General features: G+C 41.0%; 2 protein-coding genes and 1 long non-coding RNA gene across 3 annotated transcripts in view; 2 read left to right on the plus strand and 1 right to left on the minus strand.

Annotated features, from left to right (window-relative positions):
* LOC149092492 (uncharacterized) overlaps positions 1-17,395 on the plus strand; it is a 182,797-nt gene that overhangs the window by 151,941 nt on the left and 13,461 nt on the right. The window lies entirely within an intron of this gene.
* Positions 634-1,824, plus strand: RpL10 (ribosomal protein L10). The gene is made up of 5 exons (XM_018110991.3): positions 634-759; positions 912-941; positions 1,002-1,307; positions 1,382-1,544; positions 1,604-1,824. The coding sequence occupies exons 2-5, from the start codon at positions 919-921 to the stop codon at positions 1,766-1,768; spliced, it is 657 nt and encodes a 218-aa protein (XP_017966480.1). The 5' UTR covers positions 634-759; positions 912-918; the 3' UTR covers positions 1,769-1,824.
* LOC149092497 (uncharacterized) overlaps positions 11,789-17,395 on the minus strand; it is a 171,868-nt gene continuing 166,261 nt past the window's right edge. The window contains exon 2 of the long non-coding RNA XR_016196980.1: positions 11,789-12,228. This is a non-coding gene — a long non-coding RNA (uncharacterized LOC149092497). The remainder of the gene's footprint in view (positions 12,229-17,395) is intronic.

Here is a 17,395-nt window from a genome sequence, read left to right on the forward strand (position 1 = left end):
TTTGGTTGATCTTGTGAAATGCTCACATACACACATACATATGCATATATGTACATTTGATTGTGTGTACGCATGCGATGCGTTGGTCACAATTATGGAATAGCACTTGTAGAAGCATTTGTTCGCCTATTTGCCATTACATGTGCGTGAGTGTGACGTGAACTTTGGCGTGCATGTGTGTATGCATGGGACGTGAACTTTGGCTGTCTACCTCAACTATGAATAGTCTGAATGATTTTGGGTTCGAAATGAAGAGGCGCGCTTATACATACATATGTATGTATTTATGTAAGTAGCTGATTAACTAAAGTGACAAGTACAGTAAAATTGAAATTTTTATTCGCGGCTGAGAGTGATGATTTCAGCGACCATAGAGATCGAGAGAGAGGGACTGAGAGAGAGTAGGACAAATGGCACATAGCTGTGCTTCATACGGAATCGGGACCATTTCGATTGAGCGCTCATAGCGCACTTTTTTGACGTGCAGAATTTTCACTGCTTGAACCTCCAGAGACCGAGCCGAGCAAATACGAAGTACCACTAACCACAACTTAACAGTGTCGAGATGTAGAAAAATTTGTTCTACATGTCTAGTCTATGTGTTGTCTTGTCAGTGATAAAATTTTTAAATACTTAAAAAAAAGTTACTATCTTGACAAGTTCTGTTTGAACGATTACCGATAACATTTTAAAATACATATATGCTATTTACTTCCGCTTGCCTATCAGTTCTTTTCGTTTTTAGCTGCGCTGTGAAAGGTACGTACATTCCTATTAAAAGGTTATCTAAAAACATCAGATTATTGTATGTACTTATATATTATTTGTTAAAGTAGATTCATTTCGAATCCTTTCATTAATTAACTTAAACATATCTAGACATCTTCACTTATGTATTTTAATTATTTTAGATTCAATATGGGTCGTCGGCCAGCTAGATGGTATGTTTATATATTTTTTCATTCATTTAAGATTTATCTAAGGTAGTTCTTGTATTTTAGTTACCGATACTGTAAAAACAAGCCGTATCCTAAGTCGAGATTTTGTCGTGGTGTACCCGACCCCAAAATTCGAATTTTCGATTTAGGTAGGAAAAAGGCAACTGTCGAAGACTTTCCTTTATGTGTGCATTTGGTGTCCGATGAGTATGAACAACTGAGTAGCGAAGCTTTAGAAGCTGGACGCATTTGCTGTAACAAGTACTTGGTGAAATACTGTGGAAAGGATCAATTTCATATCCGCATGCGCCTGCATCCGTTCCACGTCATTCGCATCAACAAAATGTTGTCATGTGCTGGAGCTGATAGGTGAGCCTAGTTTTATTTATTTTTATCTTTAATAGGTATAATTGCATTAAAATATGTTAATATGTTTTTCTTAGGCTGCAAACTGGTATGAGAGGTGCATTCGGCAAGCCGCAGGGAACTGTTGCTCGTGTAAGAATTGGACAACCGATAATGTCTGTGCGCTCCAGTGACAGGTACAAAGCCCAAGTTGTAGAAGCCCTGCGACGTGCAAAGTTCAAGTTCCCCGGCCGCCAAAAGGTAAAGAGCAAATGTTTCTGTTAATAACTTTTGCTTTTATGTGCTTTTTATTGTTATAGATATACGTATCAAAGAAATGGGGCTTTACCAAGTATGATCGGGAACGATATGAAGAGCTCCGTGATGACAATCGCTTCGAGCAAGATGGATGCAATGTTAAATACCGACCTGAACATGGTCCCATTGCTGCATGGGAAAAGGCTCAACGTGATCTTTATGCCTAAACTAAACTATTGATCAATAAATTCATGGATCATTGTCCATACAGCATACAGATAAAGATTTCGCACCTTGCACTTCTTATTTATCTATCTTTTTTACAGGTACATATATACATAAAAACGTAAAATAAGTATACACAATAGTGAAAAGGGTAGTGAAAAGGGACTTCATATAATTACAACTTATAACTATGTGTAAGCATAGACGGGACACGCTGGGTAAATCTATTTAGGGCATTTCACTTATAGGTTCGGAAAATCTGTCTAGTAGGTACCAACACTAACCAGAGAACACAGTGCAAAGCGTTTTGCACACTTATTTTCGAGCATTGGTTCCCAGACCGTTCGTATTTGCTCGGCTCCTCACTTTTTAGGCTTGTGCTACGAAAATATGGGAACACAAAATTTCTCTTCATGCGCTCGACCGAGATGGTCGATTGTTAAACAAAAGATCCCTCTATGCTAAATGTTTCCATCGCACTCTCGATGCTCTCCGCTCTCTCAAATGTGTATACAGGCAAAATAGAGTCAATTCGAGATAAGACTGAGTGAGTGAGTCCGAGGCAGAATATGGTTGAGTGAGCTGGAGTTCGCATGGACTCTATGACTCATAACCCTCTGCCTTCAGTATAATGAATATGAATAAATAAGACCTAAAGAGGAATAGAACAGTTATCCGAAGCATATTGGCGTCGAGTGAATCGAGTCTTTGAGTGCACACATATGTTCAGAGTAACACTTCGTATTTGCTCGGCTCTGTCGCTTGAGGCTCGATCAGTGAAAAAATCTCAAAACCAAAATCAGTGCGCTGCGAACCCTCAACGAAAAATATGCGTTTTAATGTGAAGCTTAACTGCGCGCCTATTTTTTCATGTTCTGTCTCTTTCTATGCCCTTTCCTTTTTGAGAGTATATGTAACTCTTGAAAGGGTTTGCCATGCTCATGTAAAAGGTTAGTGTTTTCATGTCATTATCTTATATATCGATCTATACATAGTTTTATTAACTTCTATATTAATTAAAATCGCTTTATAACTCCTAACGAGTTTATTGCATAACAAAATTACATTGGATTTCGTTTGCTCGTTATTTGTGTGAAGGGTATGAAAGCGTTGGTACGCATAAAGAATATGTATTTGCTACGAAATTGTAACGGCAAATTTGCCGTTGGTCGGCCGTCTGGCCTGCACACACACGATTACATTGCCCTTCGTTTTTTCGCTAATTTTTTTTCTCTGCTAGCAGCGACGCCACTCATTAACTCAGTGAAGCAACTCATATACCCGGCCTCATATTTATTCGACCCTTTCTCGTTTAATAGAATATTGTGCCTCTGAGTCATACATATATGAGCGCACTCACTTACTCATCCACTTCTGAGTTGGCCTCCGCTCAATTCAATATGAGCATTGTTAACTCGAGTACGATTTTTCTGGCACTCATGCAGCCCTCTAATCTGAATCGAACAATTATGGGATGTCACTTGTAGAAGCATTTGTATGCCTATGTGCGTGTGTATGTGCCTGTGTGTATGCATGGGACGTGAACATTGGCTGCCTACCTCAACTTAAAATTGTGCGAACGATTTTGGGTTTTGAAGAGGCGCGCTTATATTTCAGTAGCTGACTGACTAAAGTGCACTTGTCACTTGTCACATCCTAATACTTTGTGGCACTGTGACCGAAGAGTAACTCACGCACATGTGTATGTATGTATGATCAGTGGGCAAAATGGGATGCGATTATTGATCCCTTGCATATTTGTATGTACATACATTTACAGATGCATGCAAGTAAAAAAAAAGTGTAAAAAATGCAAGTGCACTTGTCAGTGTAGTCAGTCAGCTACTGAAATATAAGCGCGCCTCTTCAAAACCCAAAATCGTTCGCACAATTTTAAGTTGAGGTAGGTACACACCAATGCTCATGTCCCATGCTTACACACATGCACATACACACACGCACATATAAAGGCACAAAGGCAGTCAAATGGTTCTACAATGATCACCCCATCATTTGTGAGCATCGCGGCCCCTGCGTACACACAATCAAACATATGTATGTATGCATGTGTGAGTAGTTCACAAGATCTACCATATGCGAATTCGGGGCTCTGAAATTGCTACAGGCAGCAAGAGCTAAGCACACAGGCACACAAATGCTCATAATACATATAGTAGCGGAGACTGTGTGTGTGCACGCTCGTCGCGAAAGCATTTTCACTATGAGCACCAACGCTTTCATACCCTTCCCACAAGTAATATCGAAGACACATAAACATATTTTGTACGAGCTTGGCAAACGGTTTAAAGAGTTCGGTATACTCTTCACACAGAAGGGAAGGCATGGGTTCTTGCTGCAAAGAAATTTAAATTTTCGTGAGCTGCTGCTTGTGCTCACATGCATACACACATATACACATTTGAGAGAGCATAGAGCATCGAGAGAGAGAGAGGGAGAGAGCAAGGGAAAGATTGAGCATAGAAGGATCTTTTGTTCAACATTTGACCATCTCGGTCGAGCGCGTGAAGCGAAATGATTGTGCTTTCGTATAATTTCGTTGCTCGAGCCTAAAAGTAATTCGCCGAGCGAATTCAAAGCAGTCTGGGGCGCTAAAGTCCCAGAAAAAGCGTGCAAAAAGCTTTCCACTAGTTGTCTAGTCTATGTGTTCTCTGGTTAGTGATACAGGTCAAGGTGTCATAAAAATCATGAAAGTAAAATAACTTATACAAATTATTGGCAAGTGCACTTGTCACTTTAGTTAGTCAGCTACCTACATACAAGCGCGCCTCTTCAATTCGAACCCTAAATCGGTCAATTCTAAGTTGAGGTAGGCACACGCCAGAGTTCATGTCTCATGCATACACATGCACATACACACACGCAAATGTAAAGGCCCACAGGCATACGAATGCTTCTACAAGTGATCTCCCATAATTGTTAGCTTCATAGCCCATGCGTACATACACTCAAATGCATATACATATGTACATACATATGTATGTATGCGAGCACTCCTCAAGATCGACCAAATTCAAATTCTAGGGCCCCTAAAATTGCTACAGGCAGCAAGGCCTTCGCACGCACACAGGCAAACTAATGCTCATACATGTAGGAAGGGACTGTGGTGTGCATGTGCACGCTCGTCGCGAAAACTTTTTCATTAGGACCACCAACGCTTTCATACCCTTCTCACAAATAATAACGAAAACGCAAATTTTTTGTACAAGGTTGGCAAACGGTTTGAAGAGTTAGGTATACTCTTCACACAGAAGGGAAGAAATGGCAGTCGAACGCAAAAAATTTCAATTTTTGTGAGCTGCTGCTTGTGCCCACATGCATACATACATATACAAATTTGAGAGAGCAGAAAATAGAGAGAGCGAGAGAGCAACAACAAAAATCGATCACAGAGGCATCTTTTATTCAACATTTGACCGTCTCGGTCGAGCGCATGAAGCGGAATGATTGTGCACCCGTGTATTTTCGTAGCTTGAACCTAAAAGTGAAGAGCCAGGAAAATTCGAAATCGATGGGACCTAAGAGGCAGATTTTTCGGTGTTGAAAAACTTTGTACTACATGTCTAGTCTATGTGTCGTTTGGTCAGTGGTAGTAATTAGGCATAGTATAGTGACAATTAGGTATAGCAACTAGCTTTTGAGAGGGTAACATTAATTTGAATGTTGGGCGGGCGCGATCAGCAATGCAACCATGCAGCTCGAAAGCTCGATGTGAAGAGCTTTTGCAGAGAAAAGAGCAGCAAAAGCTGCGAAGAGTTAGTTTTCGGCGCTTGAAAGCGAAAGACGGGTTTTTGAAAGCGAGAAAATAATCAAAAAAGTGGGTCACGTGTCGGTCAAGCGAAGATAAGATAGGCTAAGAGTAAGCGCGGAATTGTCAGCGAAGTGGAATCTTGTAACTATCGGAGTAAGTTTGCAACAATAAAAGGAATCAAGAAACAGAATTTAACACCTACATATGTGCTGGCTGCTAGTAACAAACCTAACAATTAACGAGTAGCTTGAATGCCCATACTAACTCCCGAATCACGTTCCCGCATAACTGCGATCCCGGCAATCTTGAGTACGCCAAGTTGCGCAACTCGATTGCTGTCGCCTTCCCGCGTGCAGATGGGTGGGCGAGGTGATGCCTAGTGATGGCAAAAAAAAAATCATTGTTCGATTATTTAATCATATGATTTGTTTTAGGTGCTTTAAAGATTAATTGCAATTCATCGCGGAAAATGAAAAAATCGATTAATCAAATGATTTTTTGAATGCGCCTAATTTATTTTGTATGAACTCCTTTTAGAAGCACAAATAACAACAACAGTAAAGAATATAAATGTTTATTTATTTAAAATTGAGTTAAGAAATAGTAGTTGTGAGAGATGCTCTGTATTTAGCCCGTTCCTTTTTTCGGTTAATGTGGCACCCGCCTTGGAAAAAAGACGCTGCGCTGGTACCGAAGCGCCTATTAAACAAGTAAGAAAGCTCTAGTCGAGACTGCTCGACTACGAGATCCCCTGAACCCTACAAGCAACTGATATTTCAATAATAATTAGAACACACACACGCATACAAACAAACAAACGAACACACATACACATACAAACAAACACACGCATACTCACACACTCACATATACAGGCGATTGCGCTTGGGTTGCGCTGCAGTGTTGGCAATATTAGGAGAACTTATTTGTTGAATAATTAAATTTCTAGACGTACGATCGTAATGAAACTTTCAGAAAGTAAGCATAATGTTGAAATGTATGTGTATACCGAAGCACAAGTTTCTAATATTTGATATACGACTTTTACAAAGATGAGGGTGAGGGGGTGGATTTAGGGGTGGGGGGTAAATTTTAACAAAAACCGAAATTGTCTAAAATACATCTCAATTTTAAATTTGGAGACTCTAGCTTGAAAGATGTAGGAGATATAATTTTTTAAGTGATCTTCGATAAGGTTTTTTATCGATAAAAAAGTATCGGAATGAGTTATCGTTTTTTAGTGATAAGCACGATATGCGCGCTGTATTTACGGACATTTAAAAAAAAAGTTGACGTCTCTAGCTCTTATATCTTCTGAAATCGACGCGTTCAAACATACGGACGGACGGACGGACAGACAGACGGACAGGGCTAAATAGACTCAGCTCGTCGCCCTGATCAAGAATATATATACTTTGTGGGGTCTGCCACGCCTCCTTCTGCCTGTTACATACATTTTAACAAAACCATTATATCCTGATTTCCCATTTTCAATGGGTTCAGGGTATAAAAACAATAACGACAACCTATAACATATAGCTTAGGCTATACAGTACGCATCTCTTCCCAGGCGTTGACGACATCACGTTTCAATTCAAAAGAGGAGCATTTAAAAAAAGACTGAGCTCGTCCTGAATTTGAAAATGGTTACCGTCTTTCTTACTGGTTTTGTGGGCCAGCGCATTGTGGTGGGTCCATAAATCGAACTCAGCTTCGCTAGTAGATGTGCCGAGTGCTTCCTAAACTTTCATTTATATCTGAAAACCCTGCCATTTCTTGTCGTATGCGCTTCATAACTGAAGCCAAGGCAAGAGGATCCTTGAAATTCATCATTTAATTTTGAACAAAATCTCCAAACTTTACTAATTGTTGGTGCCATAATTACGCTTCGCTTTCTAACTTTTACGCGCCAATGTTGCTTATCGCGATTTTTTGAGTAAATAATCGATTGTCTCGATTATTCAAAGCCCATATTGCGATACAATTAAATCGTGAATTGAAACAAAATAATCGATTATTGTGTATCATATGATTAATCGTGCCATCACTAGTTATGCCACGTGGACACCTAACATCTAACCAATACCCCTTCCCCTCCCTTTCCCTGTCTCTCCGCCAACGCGTCCCGTAGTTACTTACAAATTTTCTTGTGAGTTTTGGCCCTGGTGAGACTGAGTCCATCACCCCGGCTTAAAAGTAACCTTACGATGCGCCCTGCGCGTTTTTCAAGAATTCGTGGTCGCTGCTGAGCTCGATTATTTCGTCCATCGCCGTACTTCCCCTGGCCGCCAGCTTCCGGGATCGTGTCATCTTCTTCTTCTCCGCTGTAGAACGGTTTCAGTTGCGCGACGTTGGCCACCCGTCTCCTGCGTTCGCCTTCCTTCGCCAAGCGAACGACGTTAGGGGAGATGAACTTGACGACCTTGTAAGGTAGTTGAATTTGGGCGCTACTTTCGCCGCGAATCCTTCTGCCGCGCTTGACAGTTGATGCGGTCGTAACAGGACTGCTGAGCCTCCAATCGCGCCGGCGCAATGTCTTCCTTGATCCTTCGTACGACGTCGAAGACTTCTTTCATCCTACATTCCTTGTCCTCGAGCTCAGTCTCTCTCGTCGCCGAACCGGGAGTGACTTCGTGATATACTGTGGCGGGTAAACGTGGTTCCCGCCCTAACATCAGGAACGCTGGAGTGAGCCCTGTGGAGTCGAGTTGATCGCCAGCGTTATCTCAGGCAGCACTTCGTCCCACGAACTTTGATGGCCTTCGATGTATTGAGCCATCATTGTTTTTACCGTCCGATTCGTCCTCTCCGTCGGGTTCTCTTGCGGTGAATAGGGTGCCGTGTATTGGAGTGCCTCCTGCTTGCAAATTGTTCACCGTTATTGCACACGAAAGTCCTGGGCACTCCAAATTTGCCGAGTATACGTTCCCGGAACACCAACTGCAGGAACGCAGTAGTCGTTCTTCTCAATGGCACCAACTCCACCCACTTAGCGAAAGCTGGAACACCAGCAGCATTATATTCCCACGCTTGGAACGAGGTAGGGGACCCACGAAGTCCGCGCACAATACCGCCATTGGCTTCGCCACTTGTCTGGTCAGCATCTGCCCTGCCGGCTTTTGTTGCACGCTTTTGAACTTCTGGCAAGTTCCGCAGCGCCTCACGTGTCTGGCGGCATCGCGGAACATGCCCGCCCAGTAGTACCTTCGCGCCAGTCGTGCCGCCGTCTTCCTCACTCCTTGATATCCATCATTACTCTTCTCCTCAAACTGCTGGGGACACAGAGTTTCCAAGGGATAAAGTCCTCCTCGTCGATCCGATGACCCAAATTCCGGTACAATTGCGCGGTCGTTAAACTCTCCTTGAGTTTCTGCAACGTGTCTTCCTGCTCTTCACTCCAGCTCCACTTCCGACCCTTCTTGAGAAGTTCTGTCATCGGTTGGGGCATCGCCGCAACTCTTTTAGATTCGATGGTGATGGGAGGCTCCGGATCGACTCGACTTTCGCGGAATCGGTGCAGATCCCCTCTTCGCTTATCACGTGGCCGAGGTATGCTAACTTCCTCCTGAAGAAACTACATTTCTTCCTGTGGACTCTTGTATTGGCCGCTCGGAATCTTTTGAAAACTTCTTTCAGGTTGGCTACCTGCTGTTTCTTCGTCGCGCCGATAACCACTATGTCGTCTTAATATGCAAACGCGTGGGGCCCGATGACCGTGTCCCCCCGAAGCAGATCGTGGCGGTCATTCTTTGACCCCCGATTACCACCGTCGCGACGATCTTCCCGTCTTCTACTCTGAATGGGTACTTCTCCTTCTCCTTGCTATTTAGTTGTTGCCGCTCCGCCCCTGGCCGTTTCCCGCCTTTCTCTTCTCGCAACAATCCTTCGTGCTCTTGCCCAACTGTCCGCAGCGCCAGCAAAATGTAATCGGCGCATTCCGACATTCTCGAGCGAAGTGTCCGGCCTGCGCATCCTCTACGCTGCGCCAATATGGGCAAGCGCGATTGCAACGCCGAGCTACAGCCGGGGCATTTGCGCGATCTTCAGACTGAGCGCGATCAGAGTCTGCTGCGCATTCAGAACAGTCTCTGACGACGCGGCGCTCGTCATAGCCAGCATGGTGCCTCTGGAGGACTAAGTCGCCGAGGCCGTGGAACGGAGTGCACACGAGCTTATACGACGCAATGATATAGAAGGTGGAACAGCACAACTAAAGGGCAGTGGACACATACTCTTATCCCTGAGCTTGAGCCATGGGTAAACCGCAACCACGGCGAAGTTAATTTTTATCCTTCACAGATTATAAGCACCTTCGCGACCACAACCATGATGAAGCTTCGCAGAGTCGAGCGCATATACAGGCGATTGCGCTTGGGTTGCGCTGCAGTGATGGCAATATTATGAGAACTTTTTTATACCCTGAACCCATTGAAAATGGGAAATCAGGGTATAATGGTTTTGTTAAAATGTATGTAACAGGCAGAAGGAGGCGTGGCAGACCCCACAAAGTATATATATTCTTGATTAGGGCGACGAGCTGAGTCGATTTGGCCCTGTCCGTCTGTCTGTCCGTCCGTCCGTCCGTCCGTATGTTTGAACGCGTCGATTTCAGAAGATATAAGAGCTAGAGACTTCAACTTTTTTTTAAAATGTCCGTAAATACAGCGCGCATATCGAGTTTATCACTAAAAAACGATAACTCATTCCGATATTTTTTTTATCGTTAAAAAACCATATCGAAGATCACTTAAATAATTATATCTGCTACATCTTTCAAGCTAGAGTTTCCAATTTAAAAGGTATATTAAGATGAATTGTATACAAGTTCGGTTGTTGTTAAGATTTATCCCCCACCCCTAAATCCACCCCCTCACCATCATCTTTGTAAAAGTCGTATATCAAATACTAGAGACTTGTGCTTCGGTATACATATACATTTAAACATCATGATTACGTTCTGAAAGTTTCATTACGATCGTACGTCTAGAAATTTAATTATTCAACAAATAAGTTCTCATAATATTGCCAACACTGCAGCGCAACCCAAGCGCAATAGGTTGTAAATTTATATCTCCTACATTTTTAGAGCTATAGTCTCCAAATTTTAAAAGTATATTCCAATTCATTTTATACAATTTCGGTTTATGTTATATTTTGGATACCGGCTCCAAATTCACCAGAATCCCCAGTGAAGGTCAGATTCTAGAATAGCTAATTGTGAATGATTTGACATGTTTTTTTTTTAAATGCCAAATATTCAATAGAATATGTAGATCATATGCTGAAAGTTTCATTAAATTCGGTTTAGTCAATCGACGTTAAAAATTAACAAAATGTTTGGCCAATTAACAAACGCACGTGCTGCAGCAACAGCAGTTTTCCAATACGTGTGCACACATATGTACATTCAAACATCTTCTAGCACATTCTTAGAATCACTTCAGCAGTTAGTTTCGTTTAGTTCTGCTAGATGGCGTTGCATCAGTGAATCTATTTCAGTTTTGACATTGCAAATAAGAACAGAGGAGTGGCGTCATGGTAGAGGACGCGAAGTTCGATCGCGAGGTCTCTGGTTCAAATCCTGCTGGGTGTATTGTAGTTTTCTTTTAATTTCTTCAAAACTTATATATATTTGATTAAATTTCTCTTATATTTTTTTCAAAAATCGAAATTGATATCTTAACGTTTTTATTAGTTTGGTTGTTCTTGCACATTCTTAAAGTCACATCAGCAGTTAGTTTGACTTAGATTTGGTAGATGGCGCTGTAGCAGTGAATCTATTTCAGTTTTTAATTTTTAAATACATTATTTTTAAATACATTGAAATTGAAATTTGAACCATACTAAATGTGCTTTTCTATTAGTTTGGTTCAGGGTAGTATCTAGTCGAGCGCTCTCGACTAGAATTTTCTTTCTTGTTGTCGAATAGATTTCTAGACGTACGATCGTAATGAAACTTTCAAAACATAATAATTTATTTTATTTCTTAAAGCTATTGACAAGTAAGAACGTTGCAGTCGGGCGCTACCGACTGCGGAATACTCATTCACAGTCCCTTTGTAAATTTTATTTAATTTGGCTTTAAAAAAAATTATTACAAAACAATTATGCTTTTTGATTATATTGTAGCTTTTGGTAATTTTTATCGAGTAATCGATAATTATTATATTGATCGTGCACTTTTTGAGTACAAACACTGACCAAACAACACATAGACTAGACATGTAGTACAAAGTTTTTCAACACCGAAAAATCTGTCTAGCAGGTCCCGGCCAACTTCGTATTCGCTCGGCTTGGTATTGGCTGGCTCGGGTAATGAAAGATAGCACGACGAAGTCAGTGCGCTCTAAGCACGCAAACGAAATGGTCATATATGCGCTTTTCGTTTTTTGTCTTACTCTCCCTCTCTCTCTCTAACTCTCTCTCTCTCTCTGTGGGCTCTCAAATCATGAAGCTCAGCAGCGCACAAAAATTGAAATTTCTTCGCGACGGTCCCAGCTCTTTTCTATTGAATGAAGAGTATACTGAAATCTTAAAATCGTTTGCGACATTCATGCAAACAAAATGTTAGCGTTTCGATATATATTTATGGGAAGGGTATGAATGCGTTGAGGCGCATAAAGAATATGATCTCGCGACAGGCATGCACACACACACTTGTAGTCCCTTGCTACATGTATGAGCATTTCTGACCTGCGTGCGTTACTCTTGCTGCTTGTAGCAATTTTAAAGCCCAGCATTTGCGTTTGGTCGGTCTTGTACATGTATCATTTGATTGACAGGCAGCAAGAGCTTCGCATACTGTTATACATTTGGTCGTACATATACTAAATGTGCAAGTGTGTATGTGCATGCTCGTCGCGAAATTATATTCTTTGTGCGCATCAAAACTTTCATACCCTTCCCACAAATTATCATTGAAACCCTTACAGTTTGCTTGCATGGGTGTGGCAAACGCTTTTAAAATTTTAGTGTACTCTTCACTCAAAAGGGGGATCGTCGCGAACAAATTTCAATTCTTGTGCGATGTTGAGCTTGATGATTTGAGAGCCCATAGAGAGAAAGAGAGAGAAGAGTGTGTGAGAGAGAGTAGGACAAAAAACGCAAAGCGCATAGAACGAGACAATTTCGTTTGAGTTTCTGCAGCGCACTGATTTCGTCGTGCTATCTTTTGTACATATGTACATACATATGTACATATGTATATTATTGTAGCCCGAATCTAAAATATATACATATGTGCATACATATACTTTGTGGCACTGTGACCGGCGAGTAACTCATACACATACATACATATGTATATGTATGTACATATGTGTGTAGTATAGTAACTGGCAGGTACCTGAGTAAGCTCCCTTGCACCTGTGCATATATGTATATATGTACAAATGTACATACATATACAGATTAAATTTACATTTCTTAAAATAAGCATATTTTCATACATTTGTATACAGGTCAAGGTGTCATAAAAATCATGAAAGTAAAATAACTTATGTAAATTATTGGCAAGTGCACTTATCACTTTAGTTAGTAGCTGACCTACATACAAGCGCACCTCTTCAACTCGAGCCCTAAATTGGTCAATTAATTCTAAGTTGAGGTAGGCCCACGCCAATGTTCATGTCCCATGCATACACATATGCACATACACACACGTACATGTAAAAGCCCACAGGCATACAAATGCTTCTACAAGTGCTATTCCATAATTGTGAGCATCGCATTCTATGTGAACACACACACACAATCAAATGATACATGTACAAGACCGACCAAATGCAAATGCTGGGCTTTAAAATTGCTACAAGCAGCAAGAGTAACGCACGCAGGTCAGAAATGCTCATACATGTAGCAAGGGACTACAAGTGTGTGTGTGCATGCCTGTCGCGAGATCATATTCTTTATGCGCCTCAACGCATTCATACCCTTCCCATAAATATATATCGAAACGCTAACATTTTGTTTGCATGAATGTCGCAAACGATTTTAAGATTTCAGTATACTCTTCATTCAATAGAAAAGAGCTGGGACCGTCGCGAAGAAATTTCAATTTTTGTGCGCTGCTGAGCTTCATGATTTGAGAGCCCACAGAGAGAGAGAGAGAGTTAGAGAGAGAGAGGGAGAGTAAGACAAAAAACGAAAAGCGCATATATGACCATTTCGTTTGCGTGCTTAGAGCGCACTGATTTCGTCGTGCTATCTTTCATTACCCGAGCCAGCCAATACCAAGCCGAGCGAATACGAAGTTGGCCGGGACCTGCTAGACAGATTTTTCGGTGTTGAAAAACTTTGTACTACATGTCTAGTCTATGTATTGTTTGGTCAGTGGTACAAATGTATGGTAATTTTCGTTGATAGCTTTCGGTCACACCTATTGCAGATTCTTTAGCGTTTGCTTACATTACAAAAGAGCGCCTTTTTTCATTCTAAGAATTGCGATTGATTTCTGGATTTTCTAGCTGTTATTGTAGTTCTGTCAGATGACGCTCTGTTATTAGCTTATTTGTAAAGCAAAGCGATAGCGTGGGCGCTAAAGGCGTCGCAAGTTATGTTACAGCGGCGGAGGTTCAAGTCCCCATCAAGATTATGTGTTTTTTTTTCATACATACATATTTCATTTTTTATAAAATAGATATTTTATTCTTTTTTCTAATTGAACAATTTTATAAGTTTAAATTTGTTTCTTCTTAAAAAGCCCTCATATATGTATGTACGCATATATGCATGTATATGTATGTACATAAGGCTGCACGCATATGTAGCATCAAGCATTCCAGCCTGTCTTATGCACGCGCTCATTTGTATGTGTGTATGTATGTACACATAAATGCATACTCTAGCGTTGAAATGAGACTGATTTGTTTTTGCTTTGTTCTTGAATTTACCATCCGCTCTTATAACAAGAATCTTATTTTTGGATTTCATTTTAATTACAATCGTTGACAGTGGGTGGTGGCGCTGTCAGCAAAGGCGCCGGTTCCATTTGCTTTTGTTCTTGTGACAAACATGACTTGGGTGCGAGCTCAAATCCCGCGGAAAACTCTTTATTGTAAATTGCAAATTTTGTTATTTTAGCTTCTTTTATATTTTTAAAAAAATTAAATTTTACTTTTAAGTTTTATAAAAATCGTTCCTTCCGTGTTATCAATGCCTATTAAGCCTATTTGTATATACATGTACATACATAGGTAGCTCAATCATATAAATGTCGCAATTTGATAATACAAATGCCGATTGCCACGCCCCTAGTTGCCGTAGACACCTCATTTTTGGCCAGTTCTTAGAAAGAGCTAACGGTAACGTAAATGCGAAATTTTAATGCTTACGCTCAAAAAATGTGAAAATTACAGGGTATTTTTCGATATGCCACGCCCACAAAGAGGCGTAACAATTTTTTTTGGGGCATCGATAGAGGAGGTCACCAGTAACTCAACTATCCAAATTTGAAGCTTCTAGCTCTTAAACGAGATGATGAGATATAAAGTTTTGCGGTTTGCCACGCCCCCTTTCGGCGGACATATATCCACTATAGCTTGTTGGACTTGGGAGGTCAACTCGCGTATATATACCAAATTTCAAGTCTCTAGCATCAAGTGTGCCTAAAATATAGCCAAATTTGAAAAATCACTATATCTTCAGGTCCGATTTGCCACGCCCCTATTAGGCGTAGACATAAAATTTTTTCATCAGTTATTATATAAGTTAACGACAGATCCTACAAAAGGGCATTGTACCGGCCCAATTATATCACAGCTCCAGCAGCGACGCCAATAGCAGCAGCGGCAGCTTTCATATAAATATTACTTGTATAATTATTCTTAAGTTTAGTTCTAATCCAACTCCGAAAGTGAATAAATGTTTTTTTAAATCTAAAAACCGCTATCGCATATTTAATTGGCGCCCGAGCAGGGACCCGCGATTGTTATCCTAGAAAGTTTACGCGTCGAAAAACATAGTATCAACTATTTCGCGAGAGCACCTATAACGAAATATAGCTGCTAGTGAACGCGACGAAAAATCCTTAGTGCCTAATCCGCAACTATCGAAACGTTAGTACCTAATCCGTAGCTAACGAGAGCATTCAAACGATCCGTAATAGTGCCTAATCCGCAGCTACACCGTGTTCGTGAAAGAGTGACTCAAAATACGTAAACGAGGTACGGTCGTGGGTCAAAAACATTGTTGCCACCCTATAAGTGTCCGCCCGTAGGGTACCGCGTAATCAGTGTGCTTCGCAGGATCTTTAGTAACGGAGACACCACTAATACTGGAATCTGACGAAAGAGAGCAATCCAGACCACCATCGCGGGAGTCAACGATGCTGAAGATTATATTGTAAGCATAGTGAATAAGATTTGAAAAAAAAAAGAAATAAGTAAAAAAAATATTGAACAATTCACCTAGAAATTAAGAAAAACAAAAGAAATATTGAACTTTAACACTTAGTATTTAAGAAAACTCTAAAAATTGTACTACTGAGCGACATCTAGTTGCCCGGTATGGTGTATGGCCCGTAAAGCCATACAATAATAGCCAGGAAGATCACTGCGTTGATCGCGTAGGAATTTACTAACATAAATTAAGATTCCAAGAACATATTCTGAAAACAAACCACCACCATTTTCCGATTCGATAAAAACTCTTTAAGTCTGTCCGTGACCATTGACGAACTAACGACCGCATTCTCTAAAATAAACATGCCACCACCAGAAAGTTCACTCCCATCCACCAGTACAGGTGCCATAAAACCGAACCGACCGAACCAATTGAGAGTACGATAGAGAGATACCTTAGGAAGATATTGTCTGAGAAAGGTGACGAGTTACTTAACCCAGCTACGACCGTATCAGTCGAGCAAGATCAGACGATTCTCCCAGAATATATGGGACGAATCAACGAACTAGACAAGTTACCAGACGTTGTAAGAGTTTTAAAAGACTTTTCTGGGAATAGAGCAGAATTTACTTCATGGCGCAAAAGTGTAGACAGGATATTTGAGGCCTACTCTACTGTACAGGGAACACTAAAGCATTATGGTATCTTAATGGTAGTAAGAAGTAAAGTAGTTGGCGAAGCCGATGCTGTGTTAGAAGCATATAATACCCAATTAAATTGGAAAGCCATATCCCAATGTCTCACTGACCATTTCGCAGATCGCAGAGATCTTAAGACACTGGAGTACCAACTCTATACTCTTAGGCAAAATGGGCGATCAATAGACGAATTTTACCAAGCCGTTTATTATCAGCTGTCTCTAATATTGAATCAGATAAATAACCATGATTCATCTGCAGAAACAGTAAGAGCTAATACCAAGATTTATAGGGACAAAGCATTAGATACGTTTATCAGAGGTCTCAACGGAGACTTACCAAGGTTATTAGCCATCAAAGAGCCAACCGACCTTAAACATGCCCTTCACTTGTGCCGACTGATTGAGAACCAGTCGATCGTTAACCCTATAAGAGCGCCTTCGCTTCCTCCGAGGAACAATCATCAAAATAGAATTACTCAATCTTCATTTCGACACAATAGCCCACATGTCTTAAATCGAATCAACTTCAATCCGGATCTGTATTATCCACCAAAGCCTAAGTTTAACCCCCAGAATTCAGGTTTCATACCTAGACCCATACGCCAACAACCACTACAGTTCTTTAACGCACCACCAAGACCAATAGCCCTAAAACCACAACCGGCTCCACAACCAATGGAAGTCGACTCGTCTATCAGAACCAGGAATGTGAATTATATGAATAGGCCAAATAATAACCAATTCACTGGGAAGAGACCCTTATCTTCTAGGGCAGAAAACCCATTCAAACAACAGCGACAATTTCACATCAATACTGGG

The sequence above is a fragment of the Drosophila navojoa genome, chromosome 2, assembly GCF_054131105.1.
Source record: "Drosophila navojoa isolate 15081-1374.11 chromosome 2, UAZ_NAV_1.0, whole genome shotgun sequence".
Lineage (NCBI taxonomy): Eukaryota > Metazoa > Arthropoda > Insecta > Diptera > Drosophilidae > Drosophila > Drosophila navojoa.